This window comes from Leucoraja erinacea, chromosome 37 (genome assembly GCF_028641065.1).
Source record: "Leucoraja erinacea ecotype New England chromosome 37, Leri_hhj_1, whole genome shotgun sequence".
In the NCBI taxonomy this organism is placed as follows: domain Eukaryota; kingdom Metazoa; phylum Chordata; class Chondrichthyes; order Rajiformes; family Rajidae; genus Leucoraja; species Leucoraja erinaceus.
In genome coordinates this window covers 10,418,436-10,443,710 of record NC_073413.1, presented here as the reverse complement: position 1 = coordinate 10,443,710, position 25,275 = coordinate 10,418,436, and the positions used below count along the sequence as shown (strand labels likewise).

The window sequence follows — 25,275 nt, the reverse complement described above, 5'->3', positions numbered from 1 at the left end:
CAACCGGTCAGCATGCTCTCTACTGTGCACCTGTAGAAGCTCGAGAGAGAGAGAGTCTCCGTCAGTATGTCGGATGAAGTTTAAGGTCCTTTATCGTGCTGGAGAGACTGAGATCTGCCACGATGTTTCTACGGTGCAGCAATGGTCCACATTTGGCCCACCCATTTAAAATAAACAGTCCAATTGGAAGTGATGAGGGGCGGGATGAAAGGCTAGCAGACAGGTTGTGATTGACTCCAGTTTCAACCAACCTGGCTGGAGATGGTAGCTAACAAGCCAATGCGGGTGGAGGCAAACTATCAAAGTTAGTTGGCCTGCAGTGCTGTTTGGGTGGTACCGGCTGTGTGCAACTTGCTTGGGATCTGTCTAATTTGCAGTCTCTCTCTCTACTCCTCTCATCTCTTCCCGAGCTTTTAATTTTGTTCTCCCCTCCTCTTCGACTGGGGCAGCCACCCGCAGACGTTGAAACCTCATCTGAAGAAATGCAGGCAATTAAATGTGTGGTGGTGGGAGATGGGTAAGTGCACTTCAAAAGTTCATAAAAAGTTTGTTAAAAGTTGGTAAAAAGTTTTCTCCCCCCCCCCCCCCCCCCCCCCACCTTCCCTGTGTCCCTGTTACTTAATCTTGAGGGGCAGTGGAAATTGGGGTGTCAATTCTTCTGACAAAAGAGATTTTTGTTTTTGTTGTGTCATGTTATATGTGTTGGAAGATGAGCTTAAGAAAAATAAAAATCTTCCTCTTGAGTTTCCCCTTTTCTCAGCATTTCTGTTTGCGGTTACTCGATGACATTTACCCTCTCTTGTTACAAAAAGAAAAATTCCCACTATAATATTTAGTGGGCTGGAAACAATTTCTAATCTTTGTGTCTGAATCCACCCCCCCCCCCTCTCTCTCTCTGTGTCTCATTTTCCACATCTGCCTCTCTGGAGCGTATATATATGCTCCCCATCTGTTTTTAATGATTGGATTAGACAGCAGATTAAAATACCCTGGCACCGTTTGCTTTAAGTCAGCTTAGAAATACTTGAGCAGTTTTTTTTCTTCTCTTTGGTGTTACAATAACGAAACTACAAGTGCGATTCTAAAGGAGGTCACAGCCTCAGAATTAAAGGACGTTCTTTTAGGAAGGAGATGAGGAGGAATTTCTTTAGCCAGAGGGTGGTGAAACTGAAGAAGGAGTTCGGCCCGAAACGTCGCCTATTTCCTTCGCTCCATAGATGCTGCCGCACCCACTGAGTTTCTCCAGCATTTTTGTGTACCTGTGAATCTGTGGAACTCATTGCCACACAGACGGCTGTGGAGGCCATAAGTCAGTGGATATTTTTAAGGCAGAGATAGATAGATTCTTGATTAGTATGGGTGTCAGGGGTTATGGGGGTTAGGAGAGATAGGTCAGCCATCATTGAATGGCGGAGTAGACTTGATGGGCCGAATGGCCTAATTCTGCTCCTATCACTTATAATTGCCTTATACAGGTAATGAACACATTGGCTTCCGACAGAGAGTGATATAAGGATCTAAAACTACTGAAGATAGAGTAACTCAGCGGGACAGGCAGCGTCTCTGGGGAGAAGGAATGGGTGACGTTTCGGGTCGAGACCCTTCTTCAGACCCGACCCGAAACGTCCCACATTCCTTCTCTCCACAGATGCTGCCCGTCCCGCTGAGTTACTCCAGCATTTTGTGTCCGTCCCCGATTTAAACCAGCATTGGCAGTTCCTTCTTGAGCGTTTCGCCTGAAACCTCTGACGTACTTGAGAATTGCAACACGCACCAACCCACACTCGTGGCTTCCAGAAATTGAACTATCTTTTCCTCACACATCCAACAAGTTTAGTTGAATGTGGTCGCAATTTTTAAAAAATCGCCTTCTCGTTTAGATTCTATGGCCTACAAGAAGGAGCGGGCAAGATCTGGTGGACATTTTAAAGTCTCTACAACCTCGATAGACTTGGGCGGATGTTAGGATGAAAAGATTTTGCACTTGATCAGAAGGAGTTGATTTTGGATGGGTGTAAAAACTGAAAATCAATATCTTCTCCCCCCCCACCCCTCCTTCCTCATTTTCTGACCCTTCCCCCAAGTCCTCCCCCTCTCCCTCAAGTTCCTGCATCTCGCACCCCTCTTATTCCCCGTAGGTTCAGTTTAGTTTATTGTCACTTCCCGAAGTACAGTGAAAAGTTTCTGTTGCGTGCTAACCAGTCAGCGGAAAGACAATTCACGATTACAATCGAGACACTTGCAGTGTACAGATACATGATAAGGGGATAACGTTTAGTGCAAGGTAAAGCCAGCAAAGTCTGATCGAAGATAGTGCGAGGGTCACCAATGAGGTGGATAGTAGTTCAGCACCGCTCTCTGGTTGTGGTAGGATGGTTCAGTTGCCTGATAACAGCTGGTGAAGAAACTGTCCCTGAATCTGGAGGTGTTCGTTTTCACACTTCTGTACCTCTTGCCCGATGGGAGAGGGGAGAAGAGGGAGTGACCAGGGTGCGACTGGTCCTTGATTACGCTGCTGGCCTTGCCGAGGCTGCGTGTGGTTTAGATGGAGTCGATGGAAGGGAGGTTGGTTTGTGTGTGTGATGGTCTGGGCTGCGTCTACAATTCGCTGCTATTCCTTGCCCCCCCCCTTCCCTTATCTTCCCCTTCCCCCATTCCCTCCCCCACCCCCCCCCCCCACCCCCCCTCAAGTTCCTTTACCACCCCCTCCCCATTCTCAGTGCAGTCCCTGCATAATATTTAATTTCATTCCTCCCACCAACCCCCTCCCATGAAAATCCATTTCTCTCCTTGCACTTTATTGGGTCTTGCTGTGTGTAACTCTGCCCCTCTGATGTAACTAGCCCTGTCCCCCAAGGCTGTGGATGGGGAAAGATGTGGGCAAATGGGGCTAGAATGGATGGGGCAACTCAGTCTAGATGCGTTGGGCCGAATGGCCTGTTTCCCTGCTCCATGACTCTGCGACTGTTCGAATCCAGAAGTAGTGAAATGCAAAATTATTATTATTTTTTTCTTTAATCTTTAATAGGTCTGTGTTAGCTGAATGAGGATGGTTTGTAACAAGATGGGGCTCCTCCCCATCTGAGCCACTGCTCCATGTGGACAGTGTTCTGAGGAATGTTTAGGAATTGGATAGGGTGTTGGGTTATACCTGACCAACCATGAAGTTGTACAGCATGGAAACAGGCCCTTCGGCCCACCTTGCCCATTCTGGGCTAGCCCCATTTGGCCCATTGGACGAGAGGGGATTTTATTGAAACATGTCAGATTATTAAGGGTTTGGACACGCTAGAGGCAGGAAACATGTTCCTGATGTTGGGGGAATCCAGAACCAGGGGCCACACACAGTTTAAGAATAAGGGCTAAGCCGTTTAGAACGGAGACGAGGAAACACTTTTTCTCACAGAGAGTGGTGAGTCTGTGGAATTGTCTGCCTCAGAGGGCGGTGGAGGCAGGTTCTCTGGATGCTTTCAAGAGAGAGCTAGATAGGGCTCTTAAAGATGGCGGAGTCAGGGGATATGGGGAGAAGGCAGGAATGGGGTACTGATTGGGGATGATCAGCCATGATCACATTGGATGGCGGTGCTGGCTCGAAGGGCCGAATGGCCTACTCCTGCACCTATTGTGTATTGTCTATTCACACTCTAAACCCTTTCCTTCCCTATTTCTGTCCAGATGTCTTTTACAAGTCGTAACACCACCTTCAAATGAAGAAGAAGGGTCCCACCCTGAAACAGTGCCTATCAATTGTTCCCCAAAGATGTCGCCTGGCCCGCTCAGTTACTCCAGCACGCTGTGTCTTTTTTTTGACACAGCATCTGCAGTTCCTGAAAGGAATGGGCGACGTTTTGGGTCGGGACCCTTCTTCTTCAGACTGAGAGTTGGGGGAGAGGGAGACTTGGAGATAGAGGCGGTGGTGTGGTATGATATCCGGAAAAGAAGCCATGTTAAAGGCAACATGCCATTGTTAGCTGTGGGCTCGGTGACAATGAGTTGCAGACCCAAAACAGTCTGTGGAGGTCGGTTCTCTGGATGCTTTCAACAGAGAGCTAGAGCTAGATAGGGCTCTTAAAAATAGCGGAGTCAGGGGATATGGGGAGAAGGCAGGAATTGGGGATGATCAGCCATGATCACATTGAATGGTGGTGCTGGCTCGAAGGGCCGAATGGCCTATTCCTGCACCTGTTGTCTATTGTCTATTGAAATGTCACCCGTTCCTTCTCTCCAGAGCTGCCTCCTGTCCCGCTGAGTTACTCCAGCACTTTGCCTCTATCTTGGGTGTAAACCAGCATCTGCAGTTCCTTCCAACACATATGATCTCTGAAGAAGGGCGTGTTTTGATCTGAACACAGTTAAAGGCAGGAAGTAGAAAATATTCAGCCATCACCCTCCAATGTTAGATTTTCTTTAACACAATATTTTGCCTACAACATGAATATTGATTTCTCTAACTCTAACTAACTCTAACTGTACCCCCTCCCCCCCACCGACCAGTTTCACCAACCTCCTGATTCATTTTACTGTGTGTACACAGCCTCTTTGTCACTTCCCCTCAGCCAACAATGAGCCATTCTACATTTCCTTGCCCATCGCCTGCTTTGATCCGTCGTTTTCACACCTTGCCCCTCCATATCTCCAGTTTCCCTTTCCCCTGACTCTCAGTCTGAAGAAAGGTGTGGACCCCGAGATGTTGTCTCTCCAGAGATGCTGCCTGTCCCGCAGAGTTACTCCAGCATTTTGTGTCTATCTTCGGTGTAAACCAGCATCTGCAGTTCCTCCCGACACAGACTCGTTGAATTGGGTTGCGATGGTGTAACGTTGAGGGCGTGAACTCCATCAGCTTCTAAACCCCAGTAGATAAGCAGACAGCTTGCCAGGAAGCTAGCACTTCCGCCGAGACTAGGTACTGAGCTGCTTGCTGCCCCATGCAGTCTAACTTCTGCTTAAACCCTGCAGAAAACAAGCACTCGTTGCCGTTTCAGTTTGAAAAAAAAGCACCTTTCATCACCCCGAGAATGTCCCAAAGTACTTTTTTTCCATTTCAGTTCAGTTTAGTTCAGTTCAGAGATTCAGCACAGAAATAGTCCCCTCTGCCCACCGAGTCCATGCCGACCAGCAATCACCACGCACACTAGCACACTAGGGACAATTTACAATTTTACCGATCCAATTTACCTACAAACCTGTACGTCTTTGGAGTGTGGGCGGAAACCGGAGCACCCGGAGACTGATTCCTGGGATGTCAGGACTGTCTTATGAAGAAAGACTGGATAGACTTGGTTTATACTCTCTAGAATTTAGAAGATTGAGAGGGCATCTTATAGAAACTTACAAAATCGTTAAGGGGTTGGACAGGCTAGATGCAGGAAGATTGTTCCCGATGTTGGGGAAGTCCAGGACAAGGGGTCGCAGCTTAAGGATAAGGGGGAAATCCTTTAAAACCGAGATGAGAAGAACTTTTTTCACACAGAGAGTGGTGAATCTCTGGAACTCTCTGCCGCAGAGGGTAGTCGAGGCCACAGTTCATTGGCTATATTTAAGAGGGAGTTAGATGTGGCCCTTGTGGCTAAGGGGATCAGGGGGTATGGAGAGAAGGCAGGTACGGGATACTGAGTTGGATGATCAGCCATGATCATATTGAATGGCGGTGCAGGCTCGAAGGGCTGAATGGCCTACTCCTGCACCTAGTTTCTATGTTTCTAAAACCCACGCGGGTCACATGGAGAAGGTACAAACTCCGTACAGACAGCACCCGTGGTCAGGATCGAACCCGGGTCTCTGTGGTATTTTATCCTGTGTGATGATAAACCATGCAGTAACTCCAGCCTAGATACCAACATGAACAGACGGCCCCATTTCCCTCATTTCACAACATATCTTACATTATATAAAATGCCCCGGCTTGTATAAAACATTCCACCGTGGTTTAAACATACTGCCAGTAAGCCATTTGGCACAACTTGTCAGTTTTGCATATGATCTGTAAATCGTTCAACTTAGTTTATTGTCACGTGTACCTAGGTACAGTGAAAAGCCTTTTGTTGCGTGCTAACCAGTCAGCGGAAGGACAATGCATGTTTAAGTAAGAACTGCAGATGCTGGAAAAATCGAAGGTGGACAAAAGTGCTGGAGAAACTCAGCGGGTGAGGCAGCGTCTATGGAGCGAAGGAATAGGTGACATTTCGGGTCGAGACCCTTCTTCAGACTGATCAGTCTCAACCCGAAATGTCACCTATTCCTTCGCTCCATAGATGCTGCCTCACCCGCTGAGTTTCTCCAGCACTTTTGTCCACCTTCGATTTTTCCAGCATCTGCAGTTCTTTCTTAAACATGCATTGTCCTTCCGCTGACTGGTTAGCACGCAACAATATTCTTAATGTACACAAAAAAGCTGGAGAAACTCAGCGGGTGCAGCAGCATCTATGGAGCGAAGGAAATAGGCAACGTTTCGGGCCGAAACCTTTCTTCAGACTTCTTAAGGGGTTGGACAGGCTAGATGCAGGAAGATTATTCCCAATGTTGGGGAAGCTCAGAACTAGGGGTCACAGTTCAAGGATAAGAGGGAAGTCTTTTAGGACCGAGATGAGAAAATCATTTTTTACACAGAATTCTCTGCCACAGAAGGTAGTTGAGGCCACAGTTCATTGGCTATATTTAAGAGGGAGTTAGATGTGGTCCCTGTGGCTAAAGGGATCAGGGGGTATGGAGAGAAGGCAGGTACAGGATACTGAGTTGGATGATCAGCCATGGTCATATTGAATGGTGGTGCAGGCTCGAAGGGCCGAATGGCCTCTACTCCTGCACCTATTGCTATGTTTCTATGTTTCTTTCTTAAAGATAAATGGTTCCTTGTGTATGTGCCTTTATTAACCTCGTGCTTATCAAAGTCTGAGCCGTGTCGAAGTGTTTCTCGTCAACAATGCCTTCAGACACTTGAAACAGTCTTTTATTGAAGTTGCTTAGTTAGCAAGCGGAAGAAGATGTGTTAGTCCGGATGACAACAAACTTCAAATGGAGTATCCTGCAGAGAATCCCTCTTGAAAACCTTAACTGTAACCTCACCCCAGCACCTAAATAACACAAACAAGCTTGTTAAATCTTGCACGCCAGACTCTGCTGCCTCTGGCCTGAAACGCACAAGCTGGTTTACCCTTCCAAGAATTCTTATTGCATGGTTGGAGGCCCTTCAGCACATCAAGTCCATACTAGCCCTGAAGGTGGACAAAATTGCTGGAGAAACTCAGCGGGTGCGGCAGCATCTATGGAGCGAAGGTTTCCTTCGCTCCATAGATGCTGCCTCACCCGCTGAGTTTCTCCAGCAATTTAGTCCACCATCGATTTTCCAGCATCCGCAGTTCCTTCTTGAACACTCTGTCTGTCTGATTCTGTGTAAAATGAAAAGATAGATGCAAGATGCTGGGACTGGTAGCATCTCTGGAGAGAAGGGATGGGTGCCGTTTCGGGTCGAGACCCTTCCTCCAACTCCTTCTCTCCAGAGACGCTGCCTGTCCCGCTGAGTTACTCGAGGTTTAGTTTAGTTTACACATAACAAACATTTTGTTTCTAACTCGGCAGTGTTTCCTGTTCAACATCTGCAGCTGTAGCGAGAAGTTCCCTAAAACCTCTCCAAGTTTTAAGACTGAAGTCAGCTTACCCTGTACGTTACAAATGCCCCGCCCACGTTTGAGTTTCCCTTTGCATACCAATTCTATTAGAAAATCTGACTTTTATTTCCCCCATGAACATACTGTAATGTTTAATTTTGTATTAAACTCTCCGTTTCATTTGCCAAAGGTACTGAACAGCATTTATTGGAATTATCTATCCATCCCTGGCAACTGTGGTTTTATAGCTTTATTCATTTGGAGCGCAGAAGGTTAAGGGGGGACTTGATAGAGGTTTTTAAAATGATGAGAGGGATAGACAGAGTTGACGTGGAAAAGCTTTTCCCACTGAGAGTAGGGAAGATTCAAACAAGGGGACATGACATGAGAATTAAGGGACTGAAGTTTAGGGGTAACATGAGGGGGAACTTCTTTACTCAGAGAGTGGTGGCTGTGTGGAATGAGCTTCCAGTGAAGGTGGTGGAGGCAGGTTCGTTTTTATCATTTAAAAATAAATTGGATAGTTATATGGATGGGAAGGGAATGGAGGGTTATGGTCTGAGCGCAGGTATATGGGACTAGGGGAGATTATGTGTTCGGCACGGACTAGAAGGGTTGAGATGGCCTGTTTCCGTGCTGTAATTGTTATATGGTTATATGGTTATATAAATCCTTGATAAGATCATAAGTGATAGGAGCAGATTTAGGCCATTCGGCCCATCAAGTCTACTCCACCATTGAATCATGGCTGATCTATCTCTCCCTCCCAACCCCATTCTCCTGCCTTCTCCCCGTAACCCCTGACACCCGCACTAATCTTGGTCTCCACACACTTGTGACCACAGGGTTACTGGATTGGCAGATTTTCTAGATTATTGGACGATTTTGTAAGATGAATATTACATTCTATATTAATATCATTTAAGGGCATTAAGAGCCATTAATGGCTCAACTGCTAAAGCTGCTGCCTCACAGCGCCAGAGACCAAGGTTCAATTTTGACCTTGGGTGCTGTCTGTACGGAGTTTGCAGGTTCTCCCTGGAGCTGTGTGGGTTTCCTCCAGGTGCTCCGGTTTCCTCCCACACTCCAAAGACGTGCAGGTTTGTTGGTTACTTGGCTTGGTATAAAATTGTAAATGTTCACTAGTGCGTGTAGGACAGTCTTATGCCCCTGTCCCACTTAGGAAACCTGAACGGAAACCTCTGGAGACTTTGCGCCCCACCCAAGGTTTCCGTGCGGTTCCCGGAGGTTGCAGGTGGTTGCCGGAGGTTGCAGGTAGTGGAAGCAGGCAGGGAGACTGACAAAAACCTCCGGGAACCGCCCGGAAACCTTGGGTGGGGCGCAAAGTCTCCAGAGGTTTCCGTTCAGGTTTCCTAAGTGGGACAGGGGCATATGTGTGCGGGGATCGCTGGTTGGAGCAGACCCTGTAAACTAAGGATGTAGTCCCAATCTTCCAACCTACCTCATTGCAGACCTTGCACTTTTCTGCAGTAACTAAAGCTATAAAGCCGAAAACTATATTCTGCCCCCTGGTATTTGTTGCTTGATGAAACTTGTGTGTGTGTGTGTATGATTTGACCTGACTTGCAGCACATAAAGCTTTTCACAGTATTTTTGGGACTCGTGGCAATAATAAATCACCCCGAATAAATCCTCATGCCTTTTCCTCGACCTCTACCTGAAGGATGAGTGGCGCAGTGGTAGAGTTGCTGCCTCACAGCGCCAGAGACCCCGGTTCAATCCTGACTCCCGGTGCTGTTTGTGTGGAGTTTGCACGTTCTCCCCGTGACCCGCGTGGGTTTTCTCCGGGCGCTCCGGTTTCCCCCCACACTCCAAAGACGTGCGTGTTTGTAGGTTAATTGGCTTTGGTGAAAATTGTACATTGTCCCCAGTATGTGTAGGATAGTGTTAGTGTGCGGGGATCGCTGGTCTGCATGGACTCGGTGTGCCGAAGGGCCTGTTTCCGCGCTGTATCTCAAAACTAAACTAAACTAAACTGAATTCCGCTGCTTCGAGGCAGTTCCAGAGGCTGTTTGAGCGTTTGTTTCTTACCACACCTTATCTCCAACAGGAAGAAACTCGCTGTAAAACCACCCTGCCCTCTTACACTGTTGCAACTTTTAAACTGACTGCTCTTCCGGCCAAGCTGGGAAAGAGAGGAAGAAAAAAACTGCCTCTGTCATATCGAGGTTTAGTTTAGTTTACACATACAGCACGGAAACAGGCACTAGATGCTGCCTGACCCAGTGCTCCAGCACTCTGTGAAACGTCACCTATCCATGTTCTCCACAGATGCTGCCTGACCCGCTGAGTTACTCCAGCACTCTGTGAAACGTCACCTATCCATGTTCTCCACAGATGCTGCCTGACCCGCTGAGTTACTCCAGCACTCTGTGAAACCACAGTGAGATTTTCCGTTTAGTTTAGTTTAAAGATTCGGCGCGGAAACAGGCCCTTCGGCCCACCAGGGTCCGTGCCGACCAGCGATCCCCGCACATTAACACTATCCTACACCCACCAGGGACAGTTTTCATATTTACCAAGCCTATTAACCTACAAATCTGTCCGTCTTTGGAACGTGGGAGGAAACCGAAGATTTGGGAGAAAAAAACTTCACGCAGGTTGCGGGGAGAACGTACAAACTCCGTCCACTCAGCACCCGTAGTCGGGATCGAACCCGGGTCTCTGGCGCTTCATTCGCTGTAAGGCAGCAACTCTACCGCTGCGCCATCATGACCACTGTAGATTCTTTAAGGTATGCGAAGGTTTGCCACCTAAAGGGCGCCAAGGAAGTTACGAGGTATTACATGCTGTGCCCAATTTTCCCCTTTGTTCTCAGCAGCCCGTCTGACCACTGACACCCACGCGGTTAGGGCGATGTTTCAATAGACAACAGGTGCAGGAGTAGGCCATTCGGCCCTTCGAGCCAGCACCGCCATTCAATGTGATCATGGCTGATCATCCCCAATCAGTACCCCGTTCCTGCCTTCTCCCCATATCCCCTGACTCCACTATCTTTAAGAGCCCTATCTAACTCTCTCTTGAAAGCTTCCAAAGAACCGGCCTCCACCTAAGGCAGGGAATTCCACAGACTCACCACTCTCTGTGAGGAAAAAGTGTTTCCTCATTCCCGTTCTAAATGGCTTACTCCTTATTCTTAAACTGTGTGTGGCCCCTGGTTCTGGACTTCCCCAACATCGGGAACATGTTTCCTGCCTCTTAACCCTGAATAATCTTATATGTTTCAATAAGACACCCTCTCATCCTTCTAAATTCCAGAGTGTGTACAAGCCCAGACGCTCCATTCTCTCAGCATATGACAGTCCCGCCATCCCGGGAATTAACCTGGTGAACCTACGCTGGGCTCCCTCAATAGCAAGAATGTCCTTCCTCAAATTTGGAGACCAAAACTGCACGAAAACGTTCAGGTCCGGACCCTTCCTCAGCTGGGTTGTAATATATGGAAGAAAACTTGAAGAGAGGAGAGGGAGGACAAAGGTGGACATGGGCGAGGGATGTTTTTGTTGGCCAGATGGTTGAAACAAAGGTCAGAGATAAGAGCAGAAGGCACGAGACAGGCCAGCCACGAGAACAACCTCATCCCAAAGAACATATGAGTTGAACCTTCCCTGCGGGCGGCTAACGAGAAACATAGAAACATAGAAACATAGAAATTAGGTGCAGGAGCAGGCCATTCGGCCCCTCGAGCCTGCACCGCCATTCAATATGATCATGGCTGATCATCCAACTCAGTATCCCGTACCTGCCTTCTCTCCATACCCTCTGATCCCTTTAGCCACAAGGGCCACATCTAACTCCCTCTTTAATATAACCAATGAACTGTGTGGCCTCAACTACCCTCTGTGGCAGAGAGTTCCAGAGATTCACCACTCTCTGCGTGAAAAAAGTTATTCTCATCTCGGTTTTAAAGGATTCCCCCCTTATCCTTAAGCTGTGACCCCTTGTCCTGGACTTCCCCAACATCGGGAGCAATCTTCCTGCATCTAGCCTGTCCAACCCCTTAAGAATTTTGTAAGTTTCTACAAGATCCCCCCTCAATCTCCTAAATTCTAGAGAGTATAAACCAAGTCTATCCAGTCTTTCTTCATAAGACAGTCCTGACATCCCAGGAATCAGTCTGGAAACAAAGAACAAACAGGAAACAAAGAACATTTAATAATCTGTACTGAAGAAGAAGGTAGGAGTACAATGGGGGTTGTGTTTTGCTTAAAGAGGGAAGTATTTTAAATGGTGTCTATAGAAATGTTTTCTAAAAGCGAACCATTTTTAAAAAAAATTCCTTATTTTGGCAAAGGCATTAAAGGACGTGGGGGGGGGGGGGGGGGGGATGTTGTGTTCTTTAGCATAACAATGGGAGAGATATGTTGAAGAATTGGTGTTGGTGGGGCAGTGGTAGAGTTGCTGCCTCACAGCGCCAGAGACCCGGGTTCCATCCCGACTACGGGTGCTGTCTGTACGTTCTCCCCGTGACCTGCGTGGTTTTCTCCGGGTGCTCCGGTTTCCTCCCCCACCCCAAAGACGTACAGGTTTGTAGGTTAATTGGCTTGGTGTAAATGTAAAATTGTCCCTAACGTGTGTGTGTGTGTAGGATAGTGTTAGTGTGCGGGGACCGCTGGTCGGCGCGGACTCGGTGGGCCGAAGGGGCCTGTTTCCGCGCTGTATCTCCAAACTAAACTAAACTAAATGGCCTGAGTTTTAACATTCCAAGTTAGCTTTGTAAAATTTGAAAAATTCCTTTGCGTCATCGAGGTGAACTTCCCCTTTTTGCTTCCTCATCTCTCTCCAAGCATATCCTGGACCTTGTTCTGTTGTGTCATTGTCATTTTGCAATTCGTTTGTGCCAATTAAATCTAGTCCGGCACGGTGGTGCAGCGGGTAGAGCTGCTGCCTCACAGCGCCGGAGACCCGGGTTCGATCCCGACCACGGGTGCTGTTTGTACGGAGTTTGCACGTACTCCCCGTGACCTGCGTGGGTTTTCTCCGGGTGCTCCGGTTTCCTCCCACGATCCAAAGACGTGCGGGTTTGTAGGTTAATTGGCTTCGGTAAGATTGTAAATTGTCCAAGTGATTGGAGAAAAATTAGGCCATTCGGCCCATCTGGTCTACTCCACCATTCAACCATGGCTGATCTATCTCTCCCTCCTAACCCCTGACGCCCGTACTAATCAAGAATCTATCTATCAGAAGTCAGGAGAAGGGTCTCGACCTGAAACGTCACCCATTCCTTCTCTTCAGAGATGCTGCCTGTCCAGCTGAGTTACTCCAGCATTTTGTGTCTATCTTCGGTTTAAACCACATCTGCAGTTCCTTCCTCTACAACAATCTTGTCTATCTCTCTCTTAAAAATATCCATTGACTTGGCCTCCGCAGTGGCTAGGAATTCATTACCCTCTGCCTAAAGATATTCCTCCTCATCTCCTTCCAAAAAGAACATCCTTTTATTCCAAGGCTGTTCCCTCTGGTCCTAGACTCTCTCCACATCCACTCTATCCAGGCCTTTGTCAGATGCTGCCTCACCAGCTGAGTTTCTCCAGCATTTTTGGTCAACCTTCGATTTTTTCAGCATCTGCAGTTCTTTCTTAAACATTCCACAGTTAGGTAATGTGATTAGTGGCATGTCTGGAGAGAAGGAATGGGTGACGTTTCGGGTCGAGACCCTTCTTCAGACTTGACCCGAAACGTCTCTCCACAGATGCTGCCTGACCCACTGAGTTACTCCAGCACTCTGTGAAACGTCACCTATCCATGTTCTCCAGAGATGCTGCCTGACCTGCTGAGTTACTCCAGCACTCTGTGAAACGTCACCTATCCATGTTCTCCACAGATGCTGCCTGACCTGCTGAGTTACTCCAGCACTCTGTGAAACGTCACCTATCCATGTTCTCCACAGATGCTGCCTGACCCGCTGAGTTACTCCAGCACTCTGTGAAACGTCACCTATCCATGTTCTCCACAGATGCTGCCTGACCCGCTGAGTTACTCCAGCACTCTGTGAAACGTCACCTATCCATGTTCTCCACAGATGCTGCCTGACCCGCTGAGTTACTCCAGCACTCTGTGAAACGTCACCTATCCATGTTCTCCACAGATGCTGCCTGACCCGCTGAGTTACTCCAGCACTCTGTGAAACGTCACCTATCCATGTTCTCCACAGATGCTGCCTGACCCGCTGAGTTACTCCAGCACTCTGTGTCTGTCACCATTGACATGGTGTCTTGGGACATTCCATGGTATTTCACACACAATTAGATACTTCTCCAATTTTGCTACTGTTTTAGGAAGTTTGCGGCCAATCTGTACACGGTCGACTACCTTCAATGTCGTTGTCGAGTGAGCAATTATCTGTTTCCCAGAACGACAAGGAATCTGTGGCCTCCTTTTCTCAAATTCCGATGGGTACTACTTGTGTGCATGTTTTGCGGTCTAATGCCTCGCCAAGAAGATGTCATCCCGTCGACACGCGCCCCCTGCCCTTTGCCTGAGGCGTGAGGTGGAGCTCAAAATGAGTTGTGGGTTTGGTTCAGGGCAAAATGGCTGCCGGCGTGTTCTAAAATGGCTGCCGGCGTGGTCTAAAATGGCTGCCTGCGTAGTCAAGATGGCTGACGGCCAGGGCAAAATGGCCACCGTGTGGTTAAGATGGCTGCCGGCATGGTCTAAAATGGTTACTGGCAAAGGCAAAATGGCCACCGGGTGTGGTCAAGATGTCTGACCCGTGATCAAAACACAGCCACTGTTTGTTAAGATCACATTTTGATAACTGTTTTTCTTTTCCATCGCAGAGCTGTGGGTAAAACCTGCCTCTTGATCAGCTACACGACAAACGCATTTCCTGGCGAGTACATCCCAACTGTGTAAGTACCTGGGTGTGCGCGCGGGCAACACAGTAGTCCCAGAAAGAACCACTAACTCTGCATCCAGGGGCCCACAGGAGACGTCCACTGGGCCCACTCATTGCACCCTTGTTTTCCTGCTCCTCTCAGCACCAACTAGTTGGCTGCCTTTGTCGAATTCCCCTTCTCCACTGGGTGTAGGGATGTGTGTGTGTGTGGGGGGGAGTTGCAGGCACTTTTTTTCCTTCTTCCAAATAGGCTTTAAAGTAATAATTATGAACCATGCTCCTCCGAAAGTCCGTGACGCGTCTTACAGTGCTTGCATCCCCAGAGATATGGGTTCGATCCCGACTACGGGTGCTGTCTGTATGGAGTTTGCACGTTCTCCCTGTGACCCACGTGGGTTTTCTCCGAGATCTTCAATCCCCCCCACGCTCCAAAGACGTGCAGGTTTGTAGGTTAATTGGCTTGGTGTAAATGTAAAATTGTCCCTAGTGGGTGTAGGATAGTGTTAGTGTGCGGGGATCGCTGGTCGGCACGGACTCGGAGGGCCGAAGGGCCTGTTTCCGCGCTGTATCTCTGAATTAAGACTAAACTAAACTAAACACAGATCAACAAACACATCTCAATCCCACCCCATGGTAGATAAACAGATGTCCTGTTACCCTTTCGTCATCATTTTATTGTGTTACAATTCTATTTGTGTTTCACGACAGGTTCGACAACTACTCAGCCAATGTTATGGTGGATGGGAAGCCGGTGAACCTGGGGCTGTGGGATACAGCTGGACAAGAAGACTATGACAGACTCCGGCCTCTCTCCTACCCACAAACAGTGCGTACACCCCCTTACCCAGAACCATATAACCATATAACAATTACAGCACGGAAACAGGCCATCTCGACCCTTCTAGTCCGTGCCGAACACATAATCTCCCCTAGTCCCATATACCTGCGCTCAGACCATAACCCTCCATTCCCTTCCCGTCCATATAACTATCCAATTTATTTTTAAATGATAAAAACGAACCTGCCTCCACCACCTTCACTGGAAGCTCATTCCACACAGCCACCACTCTCTGAGTAAAGAAGTTCCCCCTCATGTTACCCCTAAACTTCAGTCCCTTAATTCTCAAGTCATGTCCCCTTGTTTGAATCTTCCCTACTCTCAGTGGGAAAAGCTTTTCCACGTCAACTCTGTCTATCCCTCTCATCATTTTAAAAACCTCTATCAAGTCCCCCCTTAACCTTCTGCGCTCCAAAGAATAAAGCCCTAACTTGTTCAACCTTTCTCTGTAACTTAGTTGCTGAAACCCAGGCAACATTCTAGTAAATCTCCTCCGTACTCTCTCTATTTTGTTGACATCCTTCCTATAATTAGGCGACCAAAATTGTACGTGGAACAGCAGGCCCTTCTCTCTGACTCCAATGCTTCTATCTCCTTTCCGCACTTAGTACACCGACCTGCCAATCCATCACCTTCACCTGAAACCCTTTTCCAGTCCCACCTCCTTTCCAGCTCGAGATACAGCACGGAAACAGGCCCTTCGGCCCTCTGAGTCCATGGCGACCCTCATTCACCCATTCACGCTAGTCTAGTGCAGTTTAGTTTTGAGAGACAGCGCGGTAACAGGCCCTTCGGCCCTCCGAGTCCGTGCCGACCAGCGAAACCCCGCACATTAACACTGTCCTACATACACTAGGGCAGGTTTACAATAACATCAAGCCAATTTACCCCCAAACCTGTACGTCTTTGGGAAGAAGTGTGGGAAGAAACCAAAGATCTCGGAGAAAAACCCACGTCAATAACATTTCTCCTGCATCTAGCCGTTCCAATCCCTTAAGAATTTTATTTGTTTCCATATGATCCCCTCTCGTCCGTCTAAATTCTGGTGAATTTAAGCCCAGTCGATCCCGCTATCCCGGGAATTAACCTGGTCTTCCTCTCTTTCTAGGACGTGTTCTTGATCTGTTTCTCGCTGGTCAGTCCTGCGTCGTTCGAGAACGTTCGCGCCAAGGTGAGTTTCGTCACGTTTCGTGGCGTGGGTGGTGGGTTCTCAGCGCTCCAAGTACGCGCTAATGGCTCGATCGTGCCTCAATTGTGGCGATTTAGGGCGGCACGGCGGCGCAGCGGTAGAGTTGCTGCCTCACAGTAGCGGAGACCCGGGTTCCATCCCGACTATGTGTGCTGACTGTACGGAGTTTGCACGTTCTCCCCGTGACCTGCGTGGGTTTTCTCCGAGATCTTCGGTTTCCAAAGACATACAGATTTGTAGGTTCATTGGCTTTTCGTAAATGTAAAATTGTCCCTCATGTGTGTAGGATAGTGTTAGTGTGCAGGGAACGCTGGTCGGTGCGGACTCGATGGGCCGAAGGGCCTGTTTCCATGCTGTATCTGTAAAAATCTAAAAAATCTAAAAAAAATCTGCACAGCGAAATTCTTCTGGCATGTTTCGTTTTTGTTTAATTTAAAGATACAGCACAGAAACAGGCCCTTCGGCCCACCTAGTCTGTGCCGACCAGCGATCCCCGCACACTAACACATATCCTACACACACACTAGGGACAATTTACAATTTTTACTGAAACCAATCAACCTACAAACCTGTATCTTTGGAGTGTGGGAGGAAACCGGAGCACCCGGAGAAAACCCACGCAGGTCACGGGGAGAAGGTACAAACGCCGTACAGACAGCACCCGTAGTCGGGGTCGAACCTGTTATCTCTGGCGCTGTGAGGCAGCAACTCTACCGCTGCGCCACCGTGCATTCAACACCCCAAGTGTCGAATCTAACGCTGCCTTGGACAAGGCAGGAGGGGTGGGCAGGGGAGGGGGGTGGTTGGTTGCCAGGGGAGGGGGGAGGTTGGTTGCTAGGGGAGGGGGGTGGTTGGTGGTGCTAGGGGAGGGGGGTGGTTGGTTGCCAGGGGAGCGGGGAGGTTGGTTGCCAGGGGAGGGGGGTGGTTGGTTGCCAGGGGAGGGGGGTGGTTGGTTGCCAGGGGAGGGGGGAGGTTGGTTGCCAGGGGAGGGGGTGGTTGGTTGGGGGGGGTTTGGTTGCCAGGGGAGGGGGGTGGTTGGTTGCTAGGGGAGCGGGGGGTTGGTTGGTTGCCAGGGGAGGGGGGGGGTGGGTTGGTTGCCAGGGGAGCGGGGGGGGGTGGTTGGTTGCCAGGGGAGGGGGGGTGGTTGGTTGCTAGGGGAGGGGGGTGGTTGGTTGCCAGGGGAGCGGGGGGTGGTTGGTTGCCAGGGGAGCGGGGGGGTTGGTTGCTAGGGGAGGGGGGGGGGTGGTGGTTGCCAGGGGAGCGGGGTTGCCAGGGGAGGGGGGTTGGTTGCCAGGGGGAGGGGGGGTTGGTTGCCAGGGGGGGTGGTTGGTTGCCAGGGGAGGGGGGAGGTTGGTTGCTAGGGGAGGGGGGTGGTTGGTTGCTAGGGGAGGGGGGTGGTTGGTTGCTAGGGAGGGGGGAGGTTGGTTGCTAGGGGGGAGGGGGGGTGGTTGTTGCTAGGGGAGGGGGGAGCGGGAGGGGAGAGGTTGGTTGCCAGGGGAGGGGGTGGTTGGTTGCCAGGGGAGGGTTGGGGGAGGGGGGAGGTGGGTTGCCAGGGGAGGGGGTGGTGGGGCCAGGGTTGGTTTGCTAGGGGAGGGGGGTGGTTGGTTGCCAGGGGAGCGGGGAGGTTGGTTGCCAGGGGAGGGGGGAGGTTGGTTGCTAGGGGAGGGGGGGGGAGGGGGGAGGTTGCCAGGGGAGCGGGGGGGTTGGTTGCCAGGGGAGGGGGGGGGGATGGGGATGGGCAGGGGGCACAGGTTAGCTGATGGCTCTACCCCTTCGTGCTACAGTGGTACCCCGAGGTGCGGCATCACTGCCCAAGCACCCCCATCATCCTGGTGGGCACCAAGCTGGATCTGAGGGACGACAAGGACACCATTGAGAAGCTGAAGGAGAAGAAGCTGGCTCCCATCACCTACCCACAAGGACTGGCCATGACCAAGGAGATCGGTAGGTTGCATCACCCCACACATGTAGACCCGCTCCAGACTCAGGAGTGTTTCTCTGCCTCTATCCCAATAACAGAACAATCTCTTGCAGCCTCCGCTCAGTCCGTTTTAACCTACCTGATCTCCCGGTGGCCTAGAACTTCAACTCCCCCTCCCATTCCCACACTGACCTTTCTGTCTATAGACAATAGACAATAGGTGTAGGAGTAGGCCATTCAGCCCTTCGAGCCAGCACCGCCATTCAATGTGATCATAACTGATCATCCCCAATCAGTACCCCGTTCCTGCCTTCTCCCCATATCCCCTGACTCCGCTATTTTTAAGAGCCCTATCTAGCTCTCTCTCGAATGTATCCAGAGGACTGGCCTCCACCGCCCTCTGAGGCAGAGAATTCCACAGACTCACCACTCTCTGTGTGGAAAAAGTGTTTCCTCGTCTCCATTCTAAATGGCTTACTCCTTATTCTTAAACTGTGTGTGTGTGGCCCCTGGTTCTGGACTCCCCCAACATCGGGAACATGTTTCCTGCCTTTCTGTCCTGGGCCTCCTCCATTGTCAGAGCGAGGCCCAGCGCAAATTGGAGGAACAGCACCTCGTATTTGGCTTGGGCAGCTTGCACCCCAGCGGTAGGAACAACGACTTCTCTAACTTCAAGTAGCCCTTGCTTTCCCTCTCTCTCCATCTCCTCCCCCTTCCCAGTTCTTCTGACTGTCACCACCTACATTCTATCTCTGTCCCGCCCCCTCCCCTGACTCTCAGTCTGAAGAAGGGTCTCCACCCGAAACGTCGCCCATTCCTTCCCTCCAGAGATGCTGCCTGTCCCGCTGAGTTACTCCAGCATTTTGTATCTACCTTCGATTTAAACCAGCATCTGCTGTGATGTCTTACAGATTTTTTAAAGTTTTCCCACACATTTTCAGAGTTCCATCTTTTAAAAAAAAAAATTGCTTTATTGCATTCTGCAAGACTTTCTTATTAAGTTCCTAAGTGATTGGTGCAGAATTAGGCCATTCGGCCCATCAAGTCTACTCCGCCATTCAATCGCGGCTGGTCTATCTCTCCCTTCTAACCCCATTCTCCTGCCTTCCCGTACTAATCAAGAATCTATCTATCTCTGCCTTGAAAATATCACTGACTTGGCCTCCACGGCCTTCTGTGGCAAAGAATTCCACAGATTCACCACCCTCTGACTAGTTAGATATTGGTGAGTGACATTGGCGACTCGGTTAGCCATGCCGACTCCTGGCGTGGCCCGCCATCTGGTCTACACTACCCTCTGGTGGCTGCGCTCTGCTGGTGCAGCCTGGTTCTGGACTCCCCCAACATTGGGAACATGTTTCCTTCCTCTAGCGCAGTGGTTCCCAACGTGGGGCGTACGCCCCACTGGGGGGCAATTTGATTTTTAAGGGGGGCAATTGAGCGCGACTGAGGAGGTCTGGGTCCAAAATTTTCGATTTTTATTTTTTAGGATTTTCCATCAGGTAAACATATGTGGTTTATGTTTCAGATGTTATTTTGAGTAAATAATTTTTTTGGGGGTAAAAAAGGTCTTTATTGTGTAGTTATTACAACCAAGGTATTGGCGTTTTAAGCTTCTTCAGCTGAAACGGAGTTCACTTTTTAAATGACAAGAATTATATATCACCACATGGGGGGGGGGGCATCAGGATTTTAGAGGTGATTAGGTGGGGCATGGCCAAAAAAAGGTTGGGAACCACTGCCAGTCTAGCGTGTCCAATCCCTTAATCATTTTTCCTTCGCTCCATAGATGCTGCTGCACTCCGCTGAGTTTCTCCAGCTTTTTTTGTGTACCTTCGATTTTCCAGCATCTGCAGTTCCTTCTTAAACCCTTAATAATCTTATATGTTTCAATACGGTCCCCTCTCACCCGTCTAAACTCCAGTGTGTACAAGCCCAGTGTGGGTGGAAACCGGAGCACCCGGAGGAAACCCACGCAGGTCACGGGGAGGACGTGCGAACGCCACAGGCCAGGATCGAACCTACCTAGGCGGGTCTCTGGCGCAGTGAGGCAGCGCCACCGTGCCGGTCTCAAGCACTGACTGCTGTGGGATCTTTGGTCACCAAAATGGCGGTGACTACTCCACTGTCGAGGTCAAGGATCCTATAGCGGAGCAAGATAGACCACTCCTGCTAAATGCAATGGGCTGACGTGTAGTACGCAACGGAGCGGACTCCTGCTAAATGCAACGGGACTGACGCAGTGTAATCACGTTGTAGGGCCTTTTTGTCAAATCCATTTTACCGTAACTAGACCCACCCGACCCGTAACGACCCTCCGATCCGTATCGCAGTGTAATACAATCGTGCTCTCTAGTGGGGGAACACTTTCTATACTCTCTAGTTTAACAAATTAAAAAAATTTTAAGGGGTAAAAGATGAGAAGATTTTCCCGATGTTGGGGAACCAAATAACTATTATTTTTACGGGGATGTTTCCGTAACGGCTTCCATCTCCACACTAGTATCTTTGCTCCGCTACGGGATCTTTGGTGCAGAGATGGAATCCGGTTACGGAAATGGGGCTGAAAATCACCCATGGATCTGCCCATGACCGTACTAGGTCTTTCTCGTCGAGTGGCCTATCTTGCTCGCTATAGGATCTTTGTTCGAGGCAGCTGCTGATTTTTTGTTTCTCCTCTCTCGTTTGGGAAAGGCTCCATGAGGTACCTGGAGTGCTCGGCCCTGACCCAGCGGGGACTAAAGACTGTGTTCGACGAAGCTATACGTGCCGTGCTTTGCCCAGCTCCTGAGGAGAGGTCCAAGAAGAGCTGCCTCCTACTCTGAAGGTACGTGGCTTTGCATTGGGCTAAGCCCACTCTAAAATCTCTCTACTATGAGTATAGGAGCAGGGAGGTTCTACTGCAGTTGTACAGGGTCTTGGTGAGACCACACCTGGAGTATTGCGTACAGTTTTGGTCTCCAAATCTGAGGAAGGACATTATTGCCATAGAGGGAGTGCAGAGAAGGTTCACCAGACTGATTCCTGGGATGTCAGGACTGTCTTATGAAGAAAGATGGATAGACTTGGTTTATACTCTCTAGAATTTAGGAGATTGAGAGGGGATCTTATAGAAACTTACAAAATTCTTAAGGGGTTGGACAGGCTAGATGCAGCAAGTCCTGGACAAGGGGTCACAGCTTAAGGATAAGGGGGAAATCCTTTAAAACCGAGATGAGAAGAACTTTTTGCACACAGAGAGTGGTGAATCTCTGGAACTCTCTGCCGCAGAGGGTAGTCGAGGCCAGTTCATTGGCTATATTTAAGAGGGAGTTAGATGTGGCCCTTGTGGCTAAGGGGATCAGAGGGTATGGAGAGAAGGCAGGTACGGGATACTGAGTTGGATGATCAGCCATGATCATATTGAATGGCGGTGCAGGCTCGAAGGGCCGAATGGCATCTACTCCTGCACCTAATTTCTATGTTTCTACTGTGGTGCAGCGGGTAGAGCTGCTGCCTCCCAGCGCCAGAGACCCGGTTCGATCCTGACTACGGGCCATGTCCCTATGGAGTATGACATCACAGGAACATAGAAAATAGGTGCAGGAGTAGGCCATTCGGCCCTTCAGGCCAGCACCCACCATTCAGTATAATCGTGGCTGATCATCCTGAATCAGTACCCCGTTCCTGCTTTCTCCCCATATCCCTAACGCATTGGGTATTATCTTGCACGAGGACTTCACCTTGCACTAAACATTATTCCCTTATCATGTATCTGTACACTGTGGACGGCTCGATTGTAATCGTGTATTGTCTTTCCGTTGACTGGATAGCACGCAACAAAAGCTTTTCACTGTACCTCGGTACACATGACAATAAACGCAAGGGGCGCAGCGGTAGAGTTGCTGCCTCACAGCGCCAGGGACCCGGGTTCGATCCCGACTACTGGTGCTGGCTGTACGAAGTTTGTACATTCTCCCCGTGACCCTGCATGGGTTTTCTCTGGGATCTCCAGTTTCCTCCCACACTCCAAAGTCGGACAGGTTTGCAGGCTAATTGACTTTGTATAAATGTAAAATTGTTCCCAGTGTGTGTGGGGTAGTGTTAGTGTGCAGGGATCGCTGGTCGGCACGGACTCGGTGGGCCGAAGGGCCTGTTTCCGCGCTGTATCTCTAAATGAAACTAATAAAAATATTAGACTACACAACACCTCTGTAACTCTTCTTTTTTTTTACCATTACAGCTGTTTGGAGGCCACAAGTCAAGGAATTTCACCAAATGTTCATTCTTCAAGCCTAACGCCAATTTTCGAAGCAATTTCTGTACCATATTCTATATCGTAACGTTACGGTTTACTGAGAAGATTCTTCTGGAGAAGTATTTCATTGCAAAGTTTTTTTTTGTACATTTATAGGTCGATCGCAAAATAAATTTCTATTTTTTGCTTGTGTATTTGATGTTAAGGGGCTGTCCCACTGTACAAGCTAATTCAAGAGTTCTCCCGAGTTTCCCCTGATTCAAACTCGGGGAATTACGGTAACGGCCGCTTGTAGGTACTCGGGGCTCTCGTGGACATTTTTCACCATGTTGAAAAGTCTTCACCAGCTTACCGCGTTTCCCGATTACCTGCCGTTAGCGTTACGAGCCGCTAAGAGACGCCCCCGAGCTCCGACGTACCCGCTATGTACATTCTACATACTTACCACGAGTTTGATTTTTTTTTTACCTTGGGAGAGCCCTTGAATTACTCGTACAGTGGGACATCCCTTAAGTCTCGACTCAATTTAGCAGGAGGAGTGCACTTTGCCAATCAGTTGAGATCGCAGTAGTTTACATCTTAGTGTGTGAGTAACATACCTTCGTAATACGGGAAGCTAAATATATTTTTAAAATCATTTTCTTCTGCTTGCTGGGCCCTCCATCACCAATTTCGATCAAGCCAAGATACCTGTAAGCAAAATATTTTTTGACATGCAAAGGGTTTTTAATACTGAAAAAATATATATTTCCAATCAACTATCAACGAATTAGCTCCGTTTTTTTGCACCGTCCTGCAATTATTGAGCTTTTAACAGATTGCCACAAGATGTTGGAGTAACTCAGCAGGACAGGCAGCATCTGTGGAGAGAAGGAATGGGTGACGTTTCGGATCGAGACCGGTGGCACAGCGGTAGAGTTGCTGCCTCACAGCGTCGGAGACCCGGGTTCGATCCCGACTACGGCTGCTGTCTGTACGGAGTTTGTACGTTCTCCCCGTGACCTGCATGGGTTTTACTCCGAGGTCTTCGGTTTCCTCCCACACTCCAAAGACGTACAGATTTGTAGGTTAATTGGCTTGGGGTAAATGTAAATTGTCCCTAGTGTGTGTAGGATAGTGTTAGTGTGCGGGGATCAGTGGTCGGTGCAGACTAGATGGGCCGAAGGGCCTGTTTCCGCGCTGTATCTCTAAACTAAACTAAGCTCTTCTTCAGACTAGACCCGAAACGTCACCCATTCATTCCTTCTCCCCAGAGATGCTGCCTGTCCCGCCGAGTTACTCCAGCATTCTGTGTCTTATCTTTGGTGTAAACCAGCACCTGCAGTTCCTTCCTGCACCTTTAACACGATTGCAGTAGATTTGCAGAAGGGATGGGAATCCAGGGGGGAAATACAGCACAGGAACAGGCCCTTCGGCCCACCACGGCTGTGCTGAACAGGATGCCAGGATAAAGCAATCACACCTGCTTGCATTCTCTGCATAGCCCTGAGCCCAAAAGCTTCTTAAAGTTCACTACTGCAAGCCATACTTCACTTTCAAAAGAGTCGAGGGTGTTTTATTGCTGTAGGTACCAACAAGGGAACAGTGACATTCTTCCTTGCAGCAGCTTACCAGGCTTGTAAGTTCAATACGTACAGATAATATATAATAAAACACAAAATAAAATCCATCAATTAACACTGATGCAAAATGCCAAAGTCTTTAATACAATCGGAAACATTTCTTTCCTCCTCCTCTCCTGGGGAGACCTAGACCTTTTGAGATCCTTGACGTTTGAATCTCCGGAGTTGGTTTCCGATGGGGATACAGCAAGTTCTCCCCCCCCCCCCCCTCCCCCCCCCCCACCCTAATCTTCCCCCAGTTATGTTGCCCATCAGGGTTTCAAACGTCTCCTGGTTATTCCCCTGTCCCACTTAGGAAACCTGAACGGAAACCTCTGGAGACTTTGCTCCCCACCCAAGGTTTCCGTGCGGTTCCCGGAGGTTGCAGGTGGTTGCCGGAGGTAGTAGTGGAAGCAGGTAGGGAGACTAACAAAAACCCCCGGGAACCGCACGAAAACCTTGGGTGGGGCGCAAAGTCTCCAGAGGTTTCCGTTCAGGTTTCCTAAGTGGGACAGGGGCATTTAACTCTGCTGCGCTGATAGGATTGACCCAGATCGTTTTGTGCCTCCTTGCACCAGCTTGGTGGGTCTTCCACTGGGGATAGTCCTTGCATCTTTCTTTCTCGACGATTCTGATGCGGTTGCCAACCTGCTAAATCACGGTATATATTATTTGAAAAAGAGTTATATGGACTTGAGGTTGGTGCTTGTGCTTCGACCTGTCTGAAAGCAAGCACCTTTGTTGATGCCGGTTTTTTGTTTTCTAATAAAATGAGCTCTTCTGAAACGGTGTGGCCCAACTTGTCTCCGTTTGGTTGTCCAATCTGGTTTTCCAGTCCGTGGTTACGGGGAGAGCTAGATAGGACTCTTAAAGATAGCGGAGTCAGGGGATATGGGGAGAAGGCAGGAACGGGGATGATCAGCCATGATCAGAATGAATGGCGGTGCTGGCTCGAAGGGCCGAATGGCCTACTCCTGCACCTATTGTCTATTGAGAAGAGGAGAATTGGGTTGAGAGGGAAGGAAA

The 25,275-nt window shown here is 49.2% G+C and overlaps 1 protein-coding gene across 1 annotated transcript; it reads left to right on the top strand.

The window, feature by feature from the left end:
- The first annotated feature begins 301 nt into the window (after positions 1 to 301).
- LOC129713948 (ras-related C3 botulinum toxin substrate 1-like) lies at positions 302 to 24,485 on the top strand. The gene is made up of 7 exons (XM_055663364.1): positions 302 to 517; positions 14,405 to 14,476; positions 15,172 to 15,289; positions 16,410 to 16,472; positions 18,275 to 18,434; positions 21,106 to 21,238; positions 22,634 to 24,485. The coding sequence occupies exons 1-6, from the start codon at positions 483 to 485 to the stop codon at positions 21,234 to 21,236; spliced, it is 579 nt and encodes a 192-aa protein (XP_055519339.1). The 5' UTR covers positions 302 to 482; the 3' UTR covers positions 21,237 to 21,238; positions 22,634 to 24,485.
- The last annotated feature ends 790 nt before the right edge of the window (positions 24,486 to 25,275 follow it).

Excerpts from the sequence above, each read along its gene's own strand:
- LOC129713948 (XM_055663364.1), top strand. The coding sequence starts at position 483 with ATGCAGGCAATTAAATGTGTGGTGGTGGGAGATGG. Across the intron at positions 518-14,404 it reads TGTGTGGTGGTGGGAGATGG|AGCTGTGGGTAAAACCTGCC; the intron begins GTAAGTGCACTT and ends TTTCCATCGCAG. Across the intron at positions 15,290-16,409 it reads CTCTCTCCTACCCACAAACA|GACGTGTTCTTGATCTGTTT; the intron begins GTGCGTACACCC and ends CTCTCTTTCTAG.